Source organism: Ranitomeya variabilis, chromosome 5, assembly GCF_051348905.1.
Source record: "Ranitomeya variabilis isolate aRanVar5 chromosome 5, aRanVar5.hap1, whole genome shotgun sequence".
Classification (NCBI taxonomy): Eukaryota; Metazoa; Chordata; class Amphibia; order Anura; family Dendrobatidae; genus Ranitomeya; species Ranitomeya variabilis.
In genome coordinates this window covers 471,983,421-472,006,429 of record NC_135236.1, presented here as the reverse complement: position 1 = coordinate 472,006,429, position 23,009 = coordinate 471,983,421, and the positions used below count along the sequence as shown (strand labels likewise).

The window sequence follows — 23,009 nt, the reverse complement described above, 5'->3', positions numbered from 1 at the left end:
CATGGCTAGATAGGGCCCGCCATTGGAATATGTGAATACATAACCTAATAAACTCGCCATTTTGCGGCTGAATTTTGGATAAAATTGCTCAACGTGTGCCCCCATGCTGTTTTAACCATTAGAGTATGAATATCACAAATTTCAGTAGGCTTCCAAAATGTGTCTGGCGGAGTGATCAGCTGACTTCAGTTGTTCCTGCTCATAAGACCACCGGCGGTCTGCTGATTTTTGATTAGGAAGCTGCTGTTAACCAAGTATTTATCATGCAACAACCACTGCATTAAAAATGAAGTTATTACATGGTAGCCATTCAGAATAATGCCTGGCTGTGCAATAAAAGGATGGTTCAAGTCCTCATTAATGACATGTGTTGCGGAGGTTTGACAACCCTTCCTAAAGGCAAAGACCCTCAGCAAAACATAAAGAATACACAAAAACATGAATAAATTGTACATTTTTTAGCCTTCCTGCTTATGTTTCAAAATATTAAAACGTTCAAAAGGTCGTGATTGCCTGCGTGAACTAAATACCTGAGTCAATCCAGATATTGTGATCTAGGCGAATTGGCCAGAGTATACATTTATTACAGCAGTGACTGTATGGAATCTTGTCTGCTGTCTCGCCCTTTCATTTCCTCCAGAGGATCTTATTCCCTTCTAACTAATTCTGCCACGTGGACTTCCCAGGTCTACCTGTTTTATTAGTTACGCCGATTAGGTCATTTGAACTACTGAACTTGCATTGAGTGAATGAGATAATGAAACGTATGGTTGTAACTTGCCAGTGGGTAATAGGCAGGCCGTCACGTGCATCACTGCCGTCACTTCACATCCATCGTTACTCATTTCTCTCAGGCAGTTGATATGTAAGGAATAATCTTTGAGAATTTTAATTGATACCTAGATTTTCCTACCGATGATTGCTAATAATCTGCCTGTAGATAACGGCGTGATGTCTTACTTGTTACAAAAAATTTCAAATTGTGTTTGAAGAATAATCTTGTTTTTATTTAATTGAAAATTATTGATTTTTTTGCAAGCATTTATGCATTAAAAGTATTTTTTTTTTTATCTTAATGTTTCTTTTTTTGCATCAGGTAAAGGAATAAAATCTGACCAGTTTATGAATGATAAAAAATCCCATGAAGTTGTTATCATGTCACAGCTTGTAGAAGCCCTTGCAAAAGTTTGTGGTGTAAAACAGGTACATTTCTGCATTTCATATTGCGTTACTACTTAGTGGATGGGTAAAGAGCGAGTTTGCCACCAATACGCCTAGAAAGTAGTAGCATCCCTTTGATGTTTAAAGTAGTTGGCCACCACTTTTCTCTTTATTTGTCTGTAAAATAGGCCATTAATATCTGAATGGTGTGAGAGCGACACGCAGCACCCTCGCTGATTAGCTATTACCGGCGCCCAGATGTTCTTGGATGCTGCCAGAATACCGCAGCTCCTTCATTTCTATAGTGGCCGTGTACTTCATATTCACCCACTATTTAAATTAAAAGGGGTTGACCTGCGGTACCTGGCCGATGCCATTATAGGTTTGATGGAGCTGCTGTGTTCTGGCAGTATGTGAGGACTTCTGGTTTCTGGTGCCGGTGTCAGTTGATTGGCTGGTGTGTCTTGTATCTCACCCCCACTGATCGGATACTGATGGGTTATCCTAGGGATCAACAATCAATAAAAAAGTAATGGCCAACCTCTTCAATACCTTTTTAATAGGCATAATTACTAGAATCGTGCAAAAAGATTTGTGTTGCCCTGGTCCAACGTTCAGTCTGTAGCATATGGGCATTTCCAGTCTTCACTTCTGTGTCTGACATCCTGGGAACTTCCTACACTTTCTAGGCCCTGCATTGTTCGTCATGTTGGAGCCTAGTAAACACAAAGGATGCCAGTTGCAGAAGTATACATTTCAAAACACTGACCGTCACATCCAAACATAGACTAGGTGTGAACAGGTGCTAACCTAGAGTCACCAACTCATATACAATCAAATAAATAAGGCAGCACACTGTAGCGCCATAGCTTGCAAACATGAAATATGAAAATTGAATTGCATTACTGCACTAGAAATATGAAAAATTGAGAAAGCTTTGTTAGGTCCTGGTAATGAGAAACACCTTAATGTGGCTTCCAGGTACACATGAATTGGCCAATTTATGCTCTAAGCTTTCTCAATTTTTCATATTTCTAGTGCGGTAATGCCTTGGCCCAGCTAAAACAGGGGAACAGTCTGGACGCTGAACCAGGGTGCACAAATCTTTCTGCTCAACTCTAAAGATCGGCGAATTGCCTTTATGCATCCCAAGTCCATGGTCCAGGTTCTGTCTATGGTCCAGTGCTCTTTGGCCATGATTACGAGCTGCACAAATTTCCTTATCCTCCGATATTCCAGACTTGACTTATTATTTGCCGGGCTGGTGCGTTGTCACCTTTGTGGCGCACACTACACTGATGACATCACACTGCTGGTGAATCAATAATCCAGAAGCTCATTACATTTTTGCAGCTCCTCTCCACAGGCAAAGGAGCATTGATCTGGACTATAGACCAAGTTTGCATAAAGCGATCCAATCATTTGTACTCCACTCTAATAATCTCTCTTAAAATTGTATATAAAAGCCTTATTGCTAGAATATGCCAACACTCTGATATTGGTGGCGGTCTTTCTTCTGGAACCACCATCATTCCTGTGATGGCTGGTGGCATCTCCTTCTAGTATTTTTTTTATTTTTTTTATCCTGTATGGCCGGTTGCAGTTCTGTGCACAGCCAGGTGAGGAGGTAGCACCACAAATTTATGAACTAACATGCATGTTTTTGCACTAGGATTGCAGAATAGTTTCTGCTTTCAGTAGATTTCACTAAACCAGAAAGTACTTTTCGACTTAAGCACCTGATTTAGTGATGTCACAGTTTTCTAAGCAGTATAGGAAATTAAAGAAGCTGTCTCCGGGGCATACAAGCAGCTGGAATCAAGGGAAAAAATAATCTCATAATTCACGGCACTGTGATACAGCCCTTATAATTCTCCTCAATCCTGCTTTAATCAAATGGTCACTGTTTAAAAATATTGGTGTGAATGTTTCTATAATAAATTTAGATAAATGGATTCAGATGTTCATGGTTTATTGTTTTGCAGCTCCCTTTCACAGAATATTTGTGGGCTATATAACCCTTTAAAATTTCAGAGATTATAAAAATTGCATTGATATTGTTTGGATTTTTTTACTGAGTTTTTTTGACGTTAACAATGCAGTAAATCAATAACCTGCAGGTGCACACTGTTCACTTCTATTGATTTGCCTATTTAATGCTTGAATTACTTTTCTCCAGCAAATAAACTTTTTATATCAGAGGGAAATAAAGGCTTGTAGCTTGCATAAATGCCCTCGGATATTAAGCGCTGTGTTTTTTGCTACTTATTTTTCCCTAAGTTTAGCTTAGGTGTAAATCTAGAAAAAGGACTGTTAAGAATTTCTATCCAAATTAGTCCATAAACCAGTATAAAAATAGATTTAATTAAAAATTTGAAGCTCTGAATACTTGACACGTTTCACTCCAGTTCTCATGCCCTTTGGGCACCATTCTTGTGGTCATAAGTTTTAGAGCAGTTCTCTGTGCTACAGTAGAGAAGCTTTCATCTCTAATGGCTGGATTGGAAATTGTTTGTTTTTTGTTGTGGTGTTTTGTGAAGTAGAAATATTTTGCCTTACATTTATTACATTGTATGTGCTGTAGTTTTATTACATGTAGAACTAAGCGGAAAATCATAAAATAGTAAAAAAAAGCGTAGTGTTCTTACAGTATCAAATGTGGGCACATTACCTTTTCCGCAAGTCAAATTTAAAAGTCACCAAAATCAAGTAAGATATAGTATACAAGCAAAGTATGATATAAGGATATAATAAGGATAAGTATAGTATACAAACTATATACATTATTAAATAAACCTTAATCCTGAGTAGGCTGGTGTACTTGCTCTTTACAATCATGAATTTAAAATGAGCAGTTTGAGTCCAGCTAAATAGTAAAATGGCTTTGGAGTCCAAGCGTTTTCAATCCCCCGGCCTGATTTACAGCTGCAGCTTGTACTGAGCAGAGATCTCCGCAGCAGAAAAAGGGACACTGAGGAGCTGTTAATCAGAATAATTAAGCTGAAATTAAGCTGAAATTAAACTATCAAATAGGAATTTTTCTGCCATGGATCTTCAAAATGAATTCAGCGGCTTCATCAGGTTTAAGATTTGTTTAATAATGTATGCAGTTTGTATTGTCAAATCTAGTTGCCAGTCTGCCTTGAGGTCGACATTTGAAACTGGAAACTGATGTTTAATTTGTAATAACAAGATGTAATTGCCTATAGGGTCCATTCCAAAGATCAAACCAATCTTTTGCCAGTGCTTTTATATTGGCATTGACTATTGTCATGAGGTTTTTTTTTTTTGCATTTTTTGTTTCATGGTCTTTCTTGTTTATTTTCTTTGGCTATCACACCATTAATAGGTTTGCTTATCTAGCCTATGATGTACATCAGGGAAATCTGAGTACTTGCATCGCTGATGTACGCCGTACAGCTGCACATGTCATTGCATGCTTCCCATAGTAAGAAGAAAAGCCCGTCTTTTTTGTGGTTTTGGTGCTCTCAATTGTGGTTTTCAGTACAGGGAAGACAAAAGTACATACTTCTCGAACAATTGAACGCCCCTCATGTTTAGGTAGAGGAAAATAATAACATATTTCCTACTAATGAAAACTTCTCTGGTGGTGTAAAGAAGTGAAGGGGTCAATACCACTAATTTTAAAGCGCTAGGGTAGAATAGGGAGGTGGTAAATTTAAAGAGGTTGTCCACTGCTTTTAGATTGATGACAGGTCATCAGTGTCAGATCGTCAGAGGTTCGACACCCGGCACTCCCGACTTTCAGCTGTTATCAGTGGTGGTAGCCACTGGCTGGAAGTACTCGCTTGAGGCGTGTCTTCTAATAATGGCCACCGCAGAGTACTGCACACCCACACAAGCGAATAGTCTGTATCAAGCTTTGGCCACTACCAGAAGACTGAGCAGATCGGCAAGTGAGTACTTGCTGTCGTCGACACCAATAACATCTGTTTGAAGGGGGTGACAGGTGTTGGACCCTGGCCGGTCAGACATTGATGACCTATCCTAAGGAAAGGTCATCAATGTAAAAGTAGTGGTTAAGCTCTTTATTTTAATGTTTCTCTGTACCATGTGTGTTACACGCATATAGCCTTACAGAATGCTCATCTTGTCCACTCTCTCTGCAGCACACCCATATACACAACACTGCTGCATCTACAGTACTCGCATACTCTGCTTTGGTACATGCACACTCATGGCCTAAAAAATCAAAGCTTTTTTGACAGTGTAAAAAAGGGGGTCATGATGGGATGTGGCAACCAGTCCTCAAATTCATGGCGAGTGGCGGTGTTAACTACACCACATATCTTACTACAGCAAGTACTGGAGTAGAATTTGTGGTGAGACGTATAGAGGTCCATGCCACTCTTCGGATGATCCTGAGGAGCATGTCTGTTCATAAATCAGGAACATCTAACTCAGCACATCTCCTTATGAAGACCAGGTTGAAGAATGCTGGTCTTGTATTTCATTAATTTTTACTGGGTATTAATTTTTCTATGGAAAAGGGGTAAAAATAAAAGGGAAACAAGGGAATTCAGGAAGGGCAACAAAGAAATAGAATGAAAGAGGATGAGGGAAAATAAGGTGAGGACAAGGATTGTATAGTCATATTTAAACATTTAGAGCAAAAATACAAATAAACAATAGCCTAAAAGAAAAATATTACACAGTTCACGGAAGTTAAAATTAGAGTAACCAAATAAGTACCTGAGAGACAAATTAAGGGAATATTTGACTCCAAGGTAACCCATTTTTTTAATAAAATTTTTCTCACGTATTTGTGTTGGCAAATTTACATTCATATGTTTTATGTAGTGATATTTTCTCAATAATGTCAGTAAATTTAGGAGGAACCTGTTTGGGCCATAAGGCTGCTATTGATTTTTTTACCACCAGAAATATGTGAACTGAAAGGAACCTAAGAGGAGGAGTGAGTTGTTCCATCTCAAGAGAAAGGAGAGCCATTTGGGGAGACAGTGACAATGCTGGTCTTGAGTCGGGCCCTCAGTTTTGCTACACACCCAGCTCAGCTACTCATACACAACACAATTACAACACAGTCTGCTCAGCTACATCGTAAAAACACACACACAGTATACATTACAACATTTTAAAGTTCCTTCCAGGTATGTAACTGATCATATGACCATAAGGTCCTTCCGATAGATCAGTGTAGGGCAGGAGGAGAAAGAGCAGTTCTCTCAGTGCTCATGAAGGACATGGCCTGCTCGATCTGAGGTAGCTGCTTCAGGTCAATAAGACGCATATAGATTTTTTTTGTTTGTTTCAATAATTTTTATTTGAAAGATAATACTGAGATTTCCCATTCAGGGAGTATTAAGTGTACATAAATCACAATAATATCAACAATAACATGAATTTGTATGAAGGAACTATAAATGTCAATCAGTTTAAGACAAGACATAGACAGGACAGAAACAAAGGGGGATAAGTTCCAGATCATGTACAATGTAAAACCACTCTACACTTTTACAAAAAGAAAAATTTTTCTTATATCAGCAAATATCATTCGGGCACTAACACCGGCCTGGTCAGGTCCTCTCTGTTCACCATGGAATAAGAAGTGAGTCAGCACTCACGGAGAGAGGGTGAGAGCCAACTTTATCTGGTCATTCGGATATAGTTCCAGCCATGGCGACCAGATTTGAAAAAAGGAGTTCCAGCTATCCGTTCTCGTCGCTTGGATACGCTCATATATCAAGATAGTGTTCATTCTATCTATGACAATAGATATTGAGAGTGATGGAGACTTCCATTTTGACGCTATGTGAATTTTAGTCGCCATTCCCAGTAGGACCACCAGTCTGTGTAGGTTTCTGGGTAATCCCCGCGGTTTTAATCCCAGGAGGAAAGTTAGGTGGCTCACTGGTATTTCTTTTCCACATAATCTATCGGCCAAGTTTCCCACCTCCCGCCATAAACTTGCCACCACCGGGCATGTCCACCAAATATGGCCCATGTTTCCAGGAGTGTCGCAGCCTCTAAAACAGTTGTCAGAGACCTGGGGGTATATGGCATGCAATCTTGTAGGGACCAGGTATGTTCTATGTAAAACTCTGAGGGAGGATTCTACTAATGATACCTGGTGTGAGCCTCTTGATAAGGCGTTACAACTGCTTTGCCATTCCCTCAGCGAGATGTCGAACCCCAGGTCCTCCTCCCACTGCTGCATAAATGGAAGCTTTTTCTCTTCTTGTAAAATAGCAAAGGAAGAGTATAAATAAGAAATAACCCCTCTGCCTAATGGGTCACTTGAACATTTTTGCTCAAATCCAGTGAATCGGAAAGGTCTCCCACTCTGTACACTCTTTCTAATAAAATCAAAGATTTGATTAATACGAAAAGCTTCTTGAATTGGCGGTTCATACTTTTGTATAAATTCCTGTTTAGATAAGACTATATTAAACGGGGAACAGAGATGTCGTATTGTAGTTATTCCTCTCAGGATCCACCAGGAGTATAGTTGTGGGTTAAGACCCGGGGGGAAAGCTGGGTTGCAGAACAATGAATTTAGCGGCGAATTCCTAGTTTGCAGCCTCTCTTTTCTCCAGAGGAGCAGAGATTGGGCCGCGTAAGGTGAGATGTTAGCAATATGTTTAGGAAGCTTGGCTTCAGTCCACAACAAGCCCATCAGAGAGTAAGGTTTTAATAAAAAAGACTCCAGTTGGACCCATCTAGGTTTATCCACATTCGAACATACTCTAGTTAGTTGGGCGATCTGCGCTGCCTTAAAGTAATTTATAAAATTAGGTAGGGAGAATCCCCCCTTTTTACGGTGGATGAACATAATCTGCTGTTTAATTCTAGGTTTTTTCCCTTTCCAAATAAATTTAGAAACCATGGAATGTATATCAGGTAATATTCTCGAGGGGACTGGAATGGGGAGGGAGCGGAAGAGGTATAAAAACCTTGGGAGAGAAACCATTTTTATGGCATGTATTCTGCCTAACCATGAGAGTGTCAACGACGACCACCTAGCTAGATCCTGTTGGAAATTCTTTATAAGGGGAGCATAGTTCCATTTATATAGGGTAGATCTGTTAGATGTAAGATTAATTCCCAAATAGGTTAGGTAGTGTTCTTTTTTTTCAAACCCAAATTGTGACACTAGATATTCTTGCTCTTTTTCAGATGTGATTTATCGATGTTTATTTTAAGTCCTGATACCAATTCGAAATCGTGAAGTAGTGAGAATAAATTTGGAAGAGTAGTATGGGGGTTGGTGAGGGTTAGGAGCAAATCATCGGCGAACAAGCTGACTTTATACTAGTCTCCCAGATCAGCAGGTCCTAAAATGTTGGGATTCTTTCTTATGGCTGCGGCGAGAGGCTCCGTTGCCAGTGCAAACAGAGCCGGTGAAAGGGGGCATCCCTGTCTAGTTCCTCTCATTATATTTATCGGGATAGGATGCAACGATGGGAGTTTCAAATATGCCGTTGGTTTTTAACAAAATTGTGTCTTGCTAAAACGTGCATCTTATAGTTTAAAAGATTTGATAATCTGATGCACACTGCTCTGACATATGGCAAAGTCTATGGATATGGTTGCTGTGTTTGCCACGGTCATTTTCTGGCATGTACCCCAGACATCCACCACAAGCATGGTGTGAACAGAAAATAAGTGTTCTCTGTAGATTTTCCTATTATTTAATCGGGAATCTATTTTTTTTTTTTATAGTCTTATCCCACATGCATTGTAGTCAGAACAAACCAAGTACATCTAGTGTTACAGAACTGCTGTTGATTTAGTTACTATGCTTTTCCATTTTTTCTTTTTGTTTTCCCAGGTCATAGATTTAGGAGCTGGAAAAGGTTATTTAAGCTCATATTTATCCATGCGTTATGACCTAAAAGTTTATGGGATTGACTCGTCTCATACCAATACAGATGGAGCCAACGAGAGAAACCGGAAATTGAAAAAATATTGGCAAGTCTATAAAACCGATGCCAGAACCACTTCAAAGACCCAGAAATCTAACCAGAAGAAAGGTTTATTGCCAAAGAGCTCTTGTCAAGATGTTAATGCTAATAAAGACATTTCTAGACAAAGTGGAAGTGATATAAGACTGTCTAATTCAGAGCCCTGTATTGATAATGATACTAGCCTGACTTCAGACTCTTTCAAATGGGCTAGTAATACAGAAACCAACCAGGCATCACGAAACACAGAGGCTGACAATTCTTTGGGCTCGGCATTCTCCTTTTTGGACATCTTGCCTGCTGGAGCAGTTGAAGTGCCCTCAGTGTCACAAAGTGTTAGCAAAGTTCTCAGCGAACAAGAAAAAGCGCAAAGGAAGATGGAGAACATCAAGGCGAAAAAATTACCGGAGTCCCATGTTTATTCACCTCTCACTTCCTATGTCACCGCTGACACCGAGCTTCATGCCATAATTACTGATCTAGAGGTTATCTTTCTTTCATCTTCCTTCTTATGTATAAACAGCTGTCATTTCTCTATGATATCCAGAGAATACGCTCTAATTGATTTCATAGCACAGAAGGTTTACATTTCTTCTTTGTTCTCTTGCTTTCTCAAGTGCCATTAGAGATGCCATGAGTGCTGTTAGAATTTCTTTCCCTTTTTTGCATGATTATTAAATGTAATAATGGGGGTGTGAGATACAGATATTTTTTCCAATGAAAGGTTGTTGAAATGCAAATAATTGTTAGTTTTTTTTTCTATAAGTGCACTCTGCTTATGAGCAGTTTACACTGGTATTTGAGACTAAAACGCTTATCACCTATTCACTGGATCCACTTGCATGTTCAAACCAAGCATAATACAAATGATTGTTCTTTCTTTTGGTTTTCATTTTGGTTTGAGATGGTAATTTTAATTACAGTGGATATGGAAAGTATTCAGACCCCTTTAAATTTTTCATTCTTAGTTTCATTGCAGCCATTTGGTAAATTCAAAAAAAGGTTTTTTTTCTCATTAATAAACACTCTGCACCCCATCTTGACTAAAAAAAAAAACCCTGAAATGTAGAAATTTTTGCAAATTTATTAAAAAAGAAAAACTGAAATATCACATGGTCATAAGTATTCATACCATTTGCTTAGACACTCATATTTAAGTCACATGCTGTCTATTTCCTTGTGATCCTTCTCGAGATGGTTCAACTCCTTCACTGGAGTCCAGCTGTGTTAAATTAAACTGATAGAACTTGATTTGGAAAGGCGCACACCTGTCTATATAAGACCTCACAGTGCATGTCAGACCAAATTAGAATCATGAGGTCAAAGGAACTGGCCAATGAGCCTTAGAGACAGAATTGTGGCAAGGCACAGATCTTGCCAAGGTTAGAAAAGAATTTCTGCAGTACTCAAGGTTCCTAAGAGAACAGTGGCCTCCATAATCCTTAAATGGAAGAAGTTTGGGACCACCAGAAGTCTTCCTAGACCTGGCCGTCCTGCCAAACGGAGCAATCATGGGAGAAGAGCCTTGATAAGGCCGGGTTCACATTTGCGTTCGGGGGCTTTGCGGAGGGCTGCGTACGTTCTCCGTTAAGCCCCGCCTACTTTCGCATACTTCTGCATGAGTCCAGCATACCTATCTTTAACATTGGGTACACAGGACATGCGGATGTATGTGGATGCGTCGTTCTGAGGCTACCGCTATCTGCACAAAACACAAATTGTTGGGTTCCTGTGCGGTCGGTGGGCGCGTCAAAATGCATCTGCATACATCAGCATGTCCTGCGTACCCAAATGTTCATTATAGATACACAGGACGCATGCAGAATTATGCGGAAGTAGGCAGGGCTTAACGGACGACTTATGCAGCCCTCCGCAATTCCCCCGAACGCTAATGTGATCTTAGCCTTAGAGAGGTAAAGGGTAAAGAAGAACCCCACGATCACTGTGGCTAAGCTCCACAGATTCAGTAGAGAGATGGGAGAAAGTTCCACAAAGTCAACTATCACTGTAGCCCTCCACCAGTCAGGCCTTTATGGCAGAGTGGCCTGCCGGAAGTCTCTCCTCAGTGCAAGACATATGAAATCCTGCATAGAGTTTGCTATTAAACACATGAATGACTCCCAGAATATGAGAAATAAGATTCTCTGGTCTGATCAGACAAAGATAGAACTTTTTTTTTTTTAGTGATCATCCTAAGCGGTATGTGTGGAGAAAACCAGGCACTGCTCATCACCTGCCCAATACAATCCCAACAATGAAACGTGGTAGCATCATGCTATGTGGGTGTTTTTCAGCTGCAGGAACAGGACGACTGGTTGTCATTGAAGGAAACATGAATGTGGCCAAGTACAGAGATATCCTGGATGAAAACCTCTTCCAGAGTGCTCTGGACCTCAGACTTAGCCAAAGGTTCACCTTCCAATAAGACAGTGAGCTAAAATAACAAAGGAGTGGCTTCAGAACAACTCTGTGACCATTCTTGACAGGCCCAGCCAGAGCCCTGACCTAAACCCAATTGAGCATCTCTGGAGAGACCTGAAAATGGCTGTCCACCAACGTTCACCATCCAACCTGACGGAACTGGAGAGGATCTGGAAGGAAGAATGGCAGAGGATCCCCAAATCCAGGTGTGAAAAACTTGCTGCATCATTCCCAAGAAGACTTATGGCTGTACTAGCTCAAAAGGGTGCTTCTACTCAACACTGAGCAAAGGGTCTAAATAGTTATGACCGTGATATTTGTTTTTCTTTTTTTTTTTAATTTGCAAACATTTCTACATTTGTTTATTTTTCAGTCAAGATGGGGTGCAGACAGACTGTACATTAATGAGGAAAAAATGAACTTTTTTGAATTTACCAAATGGCTGCAATGAAACAGTGAAAAATTTAAAGGAGTCTGAATACTCTCCGTACCCACTGTAAAATGATCATCTTCAATACTTCTATTAGCCAGCATCCATCTTCCAAGGATGGGGCAGAAGAATAGTTTTTAAACTTTCCTTTTTTTTTTTTGAGTGTAGCAAAACTGAGGACATGATCTTATTTGTTGCAACAATTCACACTCGATGTTGAAGATTTGCATTGGGGCTACATGGTTACTCAGGTCTTGCAACAGCAATTCTACCAGTCCCAAGGCAAAAACTGCTTGTGCAGCTTGTCGGTGACTGTTTTCTAGCCAAAATTTTAAAATTTTTCAAACACCATAGGCATTGTGCGTGCTTGGCTCTGATTTTAGGCTGACTGTGGTTTGGGCAGCATGAAATAAGCGGCAAGGTTAAGAAATTTTGCCTATATTGATTATCATTTAATTTTAATGCTTGGGCTTTTTTTATTATAAAAATGTTCTTTTGTTACATTCTAAATAATGCAGGCTGTACATTTCACATGTTGTCCTTGATGACAAATATTTATGATTTATTTTGTTTCTGTTTTAGGAATCTATCATGGTTGGTTTGCATACATGTGGTGATCTGGCCCCAAACACGCTACGGATTTTCATATCAAAGCCAGAAATGAAAGCCGTATGCAGCGTAGGCTGCTGTTATCATTTTCTTTCAGAACAGTTTGAACATCTAGAAGAAGGTACAGTAAAACCTATTTAGGACACATAACAGCAACAATAGGGAAAAGAGAACTGTCATTTGCATAAATTTGTAGTTCAATGGAATATAAGAAATTTTGTAATGTGACTTACCTACGAGAGCTCCTTCCTTCCTCACATATGAGCCCTTTCTTCCCCTGTCCCCTGAACTCTGCATTCAATGAGAAAAAAACCAAATTGGATAGTTTATCAATGTCTGATCGTTGGGGGTGTTACACTCTGCATCCTTGCTGATTAGCTGTTCCCAGTGTCAGCGGCGACCACAACTGCTCAATTACGGGAAATTGAATTGGGGGGAGACAGATGTCCAGTACCCGTCCACTGCCACTATACCGATGTCGGAGCTATGCAGCTCCGTAACCAATCAGTTCTAGCCAACATAGGGAACAGCTGAGAGACCATCAATGTCTGATTGGTGGGAATGCATCACTCGGCACCCTCACCTATCTCAAGGATAGGCCGTCAATGTTAAAGTCCTGGACAGACACTTTAAACTATATGCAGAGGGAAGGGGAAGGTGTAAAGAGGAGTGAGGGGCATAGAACCACGTCATGCAGATTCCAGCTAACTTACACCACTCCTGGATTCACAGCTACATTGTTCAGTAGTGCTGTATAAATTACTCCATGCCAATGCTGATTCTGTCAGTGTGCTACGCTACCCATGGGAAAAAGCGCAAATTTGCACTTTCTGTGTGCTTAATGAATGGGAGTCATTGTAACAACCACTTTCCACACACTAGTTTACAAAGTGTGTCTTTCATCATGTCTACACAGGACAGGTTAGTCTGAAAAATTTCATTTTGTTTTGGAAGAAATCAAAATAATTCTTTTAAAGAATTGGAATAAAAAAAAAAAACATGTCATGAAATCCAATATCTAAATATAAACAATTATCACATCTTTTAGGCACCTTTCACACCCCAGATTTTCTTATGTTTTTTTTTTTTTTCACTTACAGACAACATACCCATTATAGTCTATGGGGGTGTTCACATATCCGTTTTTGACATGGAAGCCCATCTGTTTTCGTCATGTTCCGGCCACAGATTAAACTCACCTATGCAAGTCTATAGGTCAGTGAAAACACGGGCCGAACACTTATGGCATTCTTCATTGCATCTGTGTGCTTTCCGGTTTTCACTGACAGGTTAACGGGGTTATCTGGTCTAAACCAATAAGTCTGTAGTCACTCTGTGTGACTGCAGACTTGTGAATCCTTACAGTAGACGCGCAGTTATGATACTTCCATGTCCGTGCCGGGAAATGCGGTCACGTGACCACCAAGTATGTGATATGCATACTCCCAGCCAAAATAAGTTTAGACTGTTTCCGACCTTGCACAGTACACTTGCATTGAGCATGACATAACTTGATTAAATACTGATTAGCCGAATCCTTCTAAGCTCTGTGGAGAAACAGGAAGTCTCTTTTCTCTGCATGAGTCAGCCAGGGATTTTGCAGGGAAAAGAACTTCCTGTTTTTACGTAAGGCTTAGAAGAATCCAGCTAGTCTGAATTGCATGACACCATAGACCTAATAAAAAAGAGAATAATTAACTGGATAGAAGGGCAAAATGATCATTTGCTCAAGTTCACAGCGCTATATAATATGACTGCAATATATTAATCCCCTTCCCAACATATGTCTTACAGTTACGTGATATGTCAGGTCCACTACTTTGATGTGGGGGTCACACACTGAACCCACATCTTACCCAGCACATGATAGCTGAATTATTTAGCCATCATCTGCCTCTAACAGGTAGTTAACCTCTCTGACAGCGGCGTTTAACTCGCTGGAAGCCATGCGCGCATGTGACATAATCACCATGGCAGCTGGGGCTCTGCTGAAAACTTACGTGCTCATCATGATAATTCTGTGAAAGTCAGCATTTAGACCATGATTTTCGCTACAAATATCAGTGCTTATGCACGGCTTTGTATAGTACAGGCAATCAGATGATCGCAGGTTCTGGTCTCTTAAGAAGACTAACAAATCAAATTTTAAGTAAATTAAAAAAAAAAAAATACAAAAATCAAACCCCCTTTTGCCCCATTTAAGATAAACCAATTAAAAAAATAAACATATATTCGGTATTGCTGCGTTAGTAAAGGTCCATCAAAATCTAAAATAGATTTTATGCGGTGAATGGTGGAGCAATAAAAAAAAAAATGTAAACACAAGAATTAGTTTTTGGTTGCTGCAATTTTGCAATAAAATGCAGTAATACATGATCAAAGCATTCAAAACCTACAAGAAACAAAATGAGCAAAAACCCTGCTGTAACTAAATAAGCAAAAAGCAAGTGCATCTAAATAACACAGAGTTCTTAGTAATACTGTTTTTGATCAAAAATATCATAAAAGCCATCCCACCGTCAACAAGATGACTCTGATCGTGACGGTCGTCTAATATTAAAAACCTTACCATGTGTCAGAGTTGACCTCCGTGTGTGAATAAGGGCAGACAAAAGGACCAGGTCCCAACCAGTGGACACCAGCCTGGGGAAGCCTTTAAATGTAATTTCCAGCTCAGGAGAGGGAGGCCACACCCCGTCTTGCACAGAATGCAAAAATACAAAGATAAAACACAAAAATTGAGCTGGGTTTGAGTTGGTATACATGCAGCACAAACGCATGTTCACATTGGCCATAAAACATACAAAACCTGAAAGAAACAAAATGAGCAAAAACACTGCTGTAACAAAATACTGTAAGTAAAAAGCAAGTGCATTTAAATAACACAGAGTTCTTAGTAATAATGTCTTTGATCAAAAATATCGTAAAAGCTAATAAAAAAAAAAAAAAAAAAAAAATTGAGGAATTTCCCTTTTTTTGCAATTTTAATGCACTTGGAATTACTTTTCCTGCTTTCCAGTGCATCACATGATAAAATTAATGGTGTAATTCAAAAGTACAACTCGTCTCACAAAAACAAGCCCTCATACTCTTATGTGGATGGAAAAATAAAGTTATTTCTGTTTACAGAAGGGTAGGAAAAATCGGAAAATATCAGTCATGAAGGGGTGAAGAGGGTCAAAATTCGGAGTACTTCTTTAAGGTTATAGTCACAAATGAGATGTGTTGTCAGAACTTCTTCATGTTAATGGAATTTACAAAAATCTTACTTTTCTGTAGGAAATCGTCCACCTTTGAGAACAGGACTCAGACTGGCCCCACCAGAATGGGACTGTTAGAGATATCCGAGCACAGCACTCCTTTCTCTGGTAATCCTACAGAGAATGATTGGAGCGGTAGTGAGCATGTGCAGCCACTGCCTAATTCTGGCCGGGCATTTCTGAGCCCCGTTTTCAATCCGTGCAGCTCCCTGCAGTCAGACTCCCACTGATCGGAAAGTTACCACTTATCCTGTTAATAGGTGTTGACTTTCAGTGGTTAGGAATGTTTTAAATAAAATGGGAACCCTTGACCAGCTGCCGAATCCTTTTTTTTTCTAAAGACTTGTGTGATCTCACTTAAAAGCACACTTCTTTAGAGAAATGTGACCTTCACTTAGAATAAGGTAAATAATTATATAGTCTCCTCAACTTTGAAATTGCAACACCAAGAAAGAAACATTTTTTTCATCAGTTGTATATCATTAACATATCTCTAGATCTTGTAATTTCCATAATTCCATAGCAGTTCCTTCTTGGTGTTTGCAATTTCAATGTTGAGGAGTGTAATAGAAAAAATATTTAGAACTAGATTGTGGTCCGATTCTAACGCATCGGGTATTGTAGAATATGTATGTAGTTTATTTATGAAGATTTTAGAATAATACAATGAATACACAGAATTCGGATGGCCGGGCGCAACCAATTAGCGAAGCGTGGTTCAAATCTCGCGCCAATTCGCGGCCAGAGTGCGCCTGTCGCTGATTGTTCGCAGCTGGCCATGTAGTATATAGCACAGCCACGTAGTATATAGCACAGCCACGTAGTATATAGCACAGCCATGTAGTATATAACAGCCCACGTAGTATGTAGCACAGCCCACGTAGCATATAACACAGCCACAAAGTATATAAAACGGCTCACGTAGTATATAACAGCCCACGTAGTGTATAACACAGCCCACGTAGTATATTGCACAGCCCACGTAGTATAATACACAGCCACATAGTATATTGCACAGTCACGTAGTATATAGCACAGTGACGTATATAACACAGCCACGTAGTCCCACATAGTATATTGCACAGCCACGTAGTATATAGCACAGCCCACATAGTATATAACACAGCCCACGTAGTATACTGCACAGCCACGTAGTATATTGCACAGCCACGTAGTATATAGCACAGCCCACATAGTATATAACACAGCCCACGTAGTATACTGCACAGCCACGTAATATATTGCACAACCACGTAGTATATTGCAGAGTCCACGTAGTATATTGCACAGTCCATGTATATATCACAGTCCACGTAGTATATAACACAGCCACGTAGTATATTACACAGCCCACATAGTATATAGCACAGCCGACGCAGTATATAGTACAGCCCACACAGTCTATTACAGCCACGTAATATATTACACAGCCCACGTAGTATATGGCACAGACGACGTATATAGCACAGCGACGTAGTATATAACACAGCCCACGTAATCCCACGCAGTATATAGCACAGCCAAGTAGTATATTGCACAACCACGTAGTATATTGCACAGTCCACGTGGTATATTGCACAGTCCACGTAGTATATTGCACAGCCACATAGAATATTGCACAGTCCACGTAGTATATTGAACAGCCCCCGCAGTATATTACACAGCCACGTAGTATATTACACAGCCCTCGTAGTATATAGCACAGCCACGTATTATATTGCACAGCCGACGTAGTATATTACACAGCCCACGCAGTATATAGCAATGTGGGCACCATATCCCTGTTAAAAAAAAAAAAATAATAATAATTTAAATAAAAAATCATTATATACTCACCCTCCGACGGCCCCCGGATCCAGCCCAGGTCTTTCCCGCTCCTCGCGCTCCGCTCCGGTCCCAAGCGGCAATAACACGTGATGATGTAGCGGTCTCGCGAGACCGCTACGTCATCTCCGGTCATTGCCACAATGCATTCTGGGGACCGGAGCAGCGCGCGAGGAGCAGGAAAGGCATGGGCTGGATCCGAGGGCCGTCGGAGGGTGAGTATATAATGATTTTTTTATTATTTTTAACATATGTTTTTACTATTGATGCTGCATAGGCAGCATCAATAGTAAAAAGTTGGTCACACAGAGGGTTAATGGCAGTGTTAACGGACTGCCTTACACTGCGTTATGCCGCGGTGTAAGGCAGTCCTTTTAACGCTATGTGGGCGCTGACTGGGGAGGGGGGGGGGGAGTATGGAGGGGGCACTGACTGCAGGGCCAATTCACGGCCTTACTGTGCCCTTCGCTAATTGGTTGCGGCCTGCCAGCCGCGACCAGTCAGCGACGCTGGATTTTTGTGACAAACAGACAGACAAACAGATGGAAGTGGACCTTAGACGATTATATAGATAGATTGGGAGTCCTCAGTGGTTGATACCTTTTAATGCTAACTGAAAAGATGGTAACAAATTGCAAGCTTTCGAGAATACTTGGGTCTCTTCATCAGGCACAGACTAATACAAAATCTGAAGACTCACATATTTGAGGAGGAGTGCACTTTTCTAATTCCTCACAAAAAAAAGTAATACATCACTATTAAAGTCTGTAGATTTTAAATAGGAATATGCCATTTTCTAATATTCACTTTAATATGTGATATAATTTTGTGCTGCAGTGGTGTAAATATTCTTTATATTAGGCTTTGTTCATATTGACAAAGGAAAGCATCACCTCGAGCTCTATTCTTGCTCTCAAAATGGTGGCCACCTTGACCGAACGTAACAAACCCCTTTTACAAGTCAATAAAGATAGTTCTTAACTGAAACCATTACGTCCTTATGAGTATAGCCTTATTGATTTCTCCAGAGCAGTATCGGGGGGATTTCTGGGCATGGCCATTCTGTGTCCCACACTCTTGAACGCATTCATAGAAGTTATAAAATGTTCTACACTCCTGGGCTACACATGTACAGTATCATTTTTAAAGAATGGCGCTGTCAATCTGTTTTTATTCCAGTCCCATCATTAATGAGTTACGTAATGCTATAACACCGGTCCATCTTTCTTAGTCTTGTCGTTATACCACTCATTTGGTCTTACTTGTATTACGTTCTGTTCTGTAGCTTGTCTGTTAAACATAATTCTCAGTGCAAAACCTCCAGGATTATGTATTTTTTCTACAGCATTCATTTTTCTAGTGACGCACATAACTGTTCATTTGCAGGCGTCTTTTTGATGTATTGAGATGTTTGTGGTTCTTTTAGTCTAAGTAAGCTGTATTGATTGACATGGGTGATGAATCTTGGCTAATTTATTTTATTGATTGTTATGTTGACATTTACTTTATCACGCTGCTATCCACGCTGTAAGTGAGATCTTTTCTTGCATTTTCACCCAGTTGTGTGGTTTATAGTCTAGTAAATGTTTGGATTACAGCGCAGAATGTAGTTTGGCTCGGATTTGATTTAGTCTTGTTCAAAAGATTATTCACATCTGTGCCTCTTCTTGTAGATATGTTTCTTTTTGGTTTGGAGAGTTTACAGCATAATAGTCATAGTGAACAAAGAAGTCATGTATTCTTTCTTCAGTGGGCACAACCAGACAGTTTCAATAAGAATCTATGGCACCCTCAGATCATGCCTTCATTGTATCTGTAATTGGGTTAATCGTGTATTTCACATCTATAAAGTTGCATGGCCTTGGTATGGCAGCAAGAAATGGGTTGTCCGGGACTTATTGTTTTTTTTTTTTCTTCTTTTTGGGCTGAGAACTTACTGGCAGGTAACTCGTAATTACTAATATCTGCCTGTTCTGCTCTGCGATGATTTGTTCTGAGTCTTTTTTTGGTGACATCACATCAATGGAGCAGCTTCTTCTCTTCCGCTCTACTGTCATTTGGGTATATCTGCCGATGTCATGCTGATTAACAGATGATTCCCCGCTGTCTATCAGTATGAGTTCAAAAGTGACGCCCCATCAACGGAGCAGAGTGGAAGAGGAAGAGTTGCTCTGTTGAGATGAGGTCAAAAGGAATAAGAGTATCCTCGCATGAGGTGGTAGAGATCTCTGTAGGTCAGAGCAGGCACATAGTTAGCAACGTGTAAGTTCTTAGCCCGATAGTAAAGAAAGTGCATAACCCTTTTTGTCACCATTTTCCTTGATCTCTAGACACCTTCCACTAAACCATAAAGACACCACTCTTTTATACCCTGCTTCTTTTGTCACACAAAAATATTAAAAGATTAAAAAAACTACTATTATAAACAAAAATGTAAAGACAGTTTTCCAGCATCTGTAGCAGTTCAAACTATTGAAATATCACACTACTTATCCCACAATAGTGAATGCTGTTAAAAAAAGTAATAAAAAATGCTAAAAAGTTTAAAAAAAGTAGTCAAAATGTTACATATACCACCATATGGTGCCAATACAAACTACAGCTTGCCCCTCAAAAAACAAACCATCACACAACTACAGTGACAAAATGAAAAATCATTGGTCTCAGAACATAATGCATTTTTTCAACCAATAAAAGGATTTTGATCTTTGTTCCTGTGGTAAAGCATACCAAAACTCTATAGTTACAACGATGCCTCTACCTTGTGCCAGTTTTTACACTGGTTACCCATCCACTCCAGAATCCAGTACAAACTTGCTACCCTCACCCACAAATCACTCCATGGCTCAGCACCGCCCTACATCTACTCCCTCGTCTCAATCTACCACCCCACCCAGTCTGCTAATGACCTGAGGTTAGCATCCTCAATAATCAGAACCTCCCACTCCCGTCTCCAAGACTTTTCAAGTGCTGCTCCAATTCTTCGGAATGCACTACCCAGGTTAATATGATTAATCCCCAATCCCCACAGTTTTAACCCCTTAGTGACGGAGCCAAATTTTTGAAATCTGACCAGTGTCACTTTATGTGGTAATACCTCTGCAATGCTTCAACAAATCCGAGTGATTTTGAAACTGTTTTTTCGTGACACATTATACCTTATGATAATTGTACATTTAGGTCAATATGTTTTGTGTTTATTTATAAAAAAAAAAATCAAACATTTGAGAAAAATTTTAAAAATTAGCAATTTTCAAGATTTGAATGATTATCCCTTTAATCCAGATGGTCATACCACAGCAAACCATTAATAAATAACATTTCCCACATGTCTGCTTTACATCAGCACCATTTGTAAAATGTTATTATATTTTGTTAGCATTTTAGGAGGATTAAAAATGTAGCAGCAATTTTTCATTTTTTTCAAGGAAATTTACAAAATTTATTTTTTTAGGGACTTGGCCATGTTTGAAGTGCCTTTAGGGGTCCCATATATTGGGAAACCCCCAAACATGATACCATTTTAAAAACAGCACCCCCTGACATATTGAAAACTGCTGTCAGGTAGTTTATTAACTTTTCAGGTGCTTTACAGGAACTAATGCAAAGTGCCATGACAGAAATGAAAATGTGTATTTTTACCACCTAAATGTCTCTAACTTCTGAACAGATTACTACAGCTGTCAGACTGTAAGGCCAGTATTTGGTTGTGATTTGCCATGGCAAATATCAGGACCACTAAATCATGATCTGAGGGCACCAATTTGGATAAAGAGGAAGCCCCCACACTCTGTTAACCATATATAATGATGTAGTCACTATTGACAGCAGCATCTAAGGGGTTAAACAGATATGTACGGTGCCAACACTGATCGTGGCTGATACAGCAAGTTGTCAGCTATAGTGGACAGCCAGCAGCTGCTGGATTGTCACCTGTATGGGGAGGCTATTCTCTTATATCTCAGGTCAGTTAAAAGACGTATTGGCTGTCATTAAGGGGTTAAGCGTGCCCTAAAAACGAACTTGTTCAGACTGGCCCACCGTCTCAACACATTAACCTAACTATCCCTGTGTTGCCCATTCAGAATTTTTACTACCACCAGGTTCCTCGCATGATGTTCTCACATGCTTTGTGCATTTAATAGCCCTCTGTGTCTGTATTGTTACATACTTAAGCTAATAACCAGTTCATGCAGCTTTACATGAACACCCGATTCTTACACTATCACTGGTCTTAACAACTAAGCAATTGTTACCATCCACCTCTCGTGTCTCCCCTTTTCCTCATAGATTATAAGTTTGCGAGCAGGGCCCTCATTCCTCCTGGTATCTGTTTTGATCTATGTGCTTATTGTTATGCTGTAATGTCTATTGTCTGTACAAGTCCCCTCTAAAATGTAAAGTGCTGGGGAATATGTCGGCGCTATAGAAATAAAATTATTATTATTTATAGGTTTAGTATCACCATAACTGTACTGACACACAGAATAATGCAAACATGTAGTTTTTAACACAATAAAATATTGGAATTGCTTATTTTTTCACCCACAAATGTTTTTGATAAAAATGACTATCAAAAAAATTTTTTTTTAGGACTTTTGCAACACGGGATTAAGAAAACTACAAAGCAACTGTCAACATTGATAAAATGCCAAGGGATTGATATTCCTTTTATGTTTGGTCAAGGATACTTCCCGTAAAATTGCAGCAAACTCCAACAAATTTCTGTTCCTTTTGTTTCACCCAGTCAAATATTTGGAGCTCCCCTATAACAGGAATGTATTTATTTTCCACCTTTGGCAGCTGGAACACATCATTCTCACCTTTTAAGTCACATCTCCTTATTGAACCCACACAGTGTTATGTCATTTTTGTTTTTCTCACTTAACTTTATCCTTGAACTCCTGTCTCTTCTTTTGGGAAGAGATCCTATCTCCTCGGAAAATGTGACATTTGCAAGATACACATTTTATTTGAAGCAAAATTTAATCTACATTTAACAGTGTGAAAAAACAATTTAAAGGACAACAGTGTTTATGTACCCCATACATTTAGCTAGTCATAATAAACAACCTGGTCTAACCCCTATCCCCTTGTATATGATAGAGTCCCAAAGTATAGAAAGTGCAAATATGTGCTAAATACACATCAATAACCTGATGCCTACCACAACCTGAAGTGTTAAGTGGTCAAAAATATAAAGTGCTACCTGGCACTAGGAAAATGTCAAATGTCAAAGTGGTCTGATCATATAAGGAATGTTGTGAGATTGATCTCCATGCGTTTCGAAAGGTGGCTTCCTCAGGCATAAAGGCATGTTCAGCTCAAATATCTATTTATTTTCAACAGTAAGTGAGG

At 39.6% G+C, this 23,009-nt stretch overlaps 1 protein-coding gene across 8 annotated transcripts in view; it reads left to right on the top strand.

Moving 5' to 3' along the window:
- The window catches only part of METTL25 (methyltransferase like 25), a 290,596-nt gene that overhangs the window by 113,225 nt on the left and 154,362 nt on the right, over positions 1–23,009 (top strand). For all 8 annotated transcript variants that reach the window (XM_077265473.1, XM_077265471.1, XM_077265472.1 and 5 more), the window contains 3 exons: positions 1,097–1,203; positions 8,975–9,592; positions 12,541–12,688. In XM_077265473.1, the coding sequence (XP_077121588.1) occupies positions 1,097–1,203; positions 8,975–9,592; positions 12,541–12,688 (873 nt within the window). The remainder of the gene's footprint in view (positions 1–1,096; positions 1,204–8,974; positions 9,593–12,540; positions 12,689–23,009) is intronic.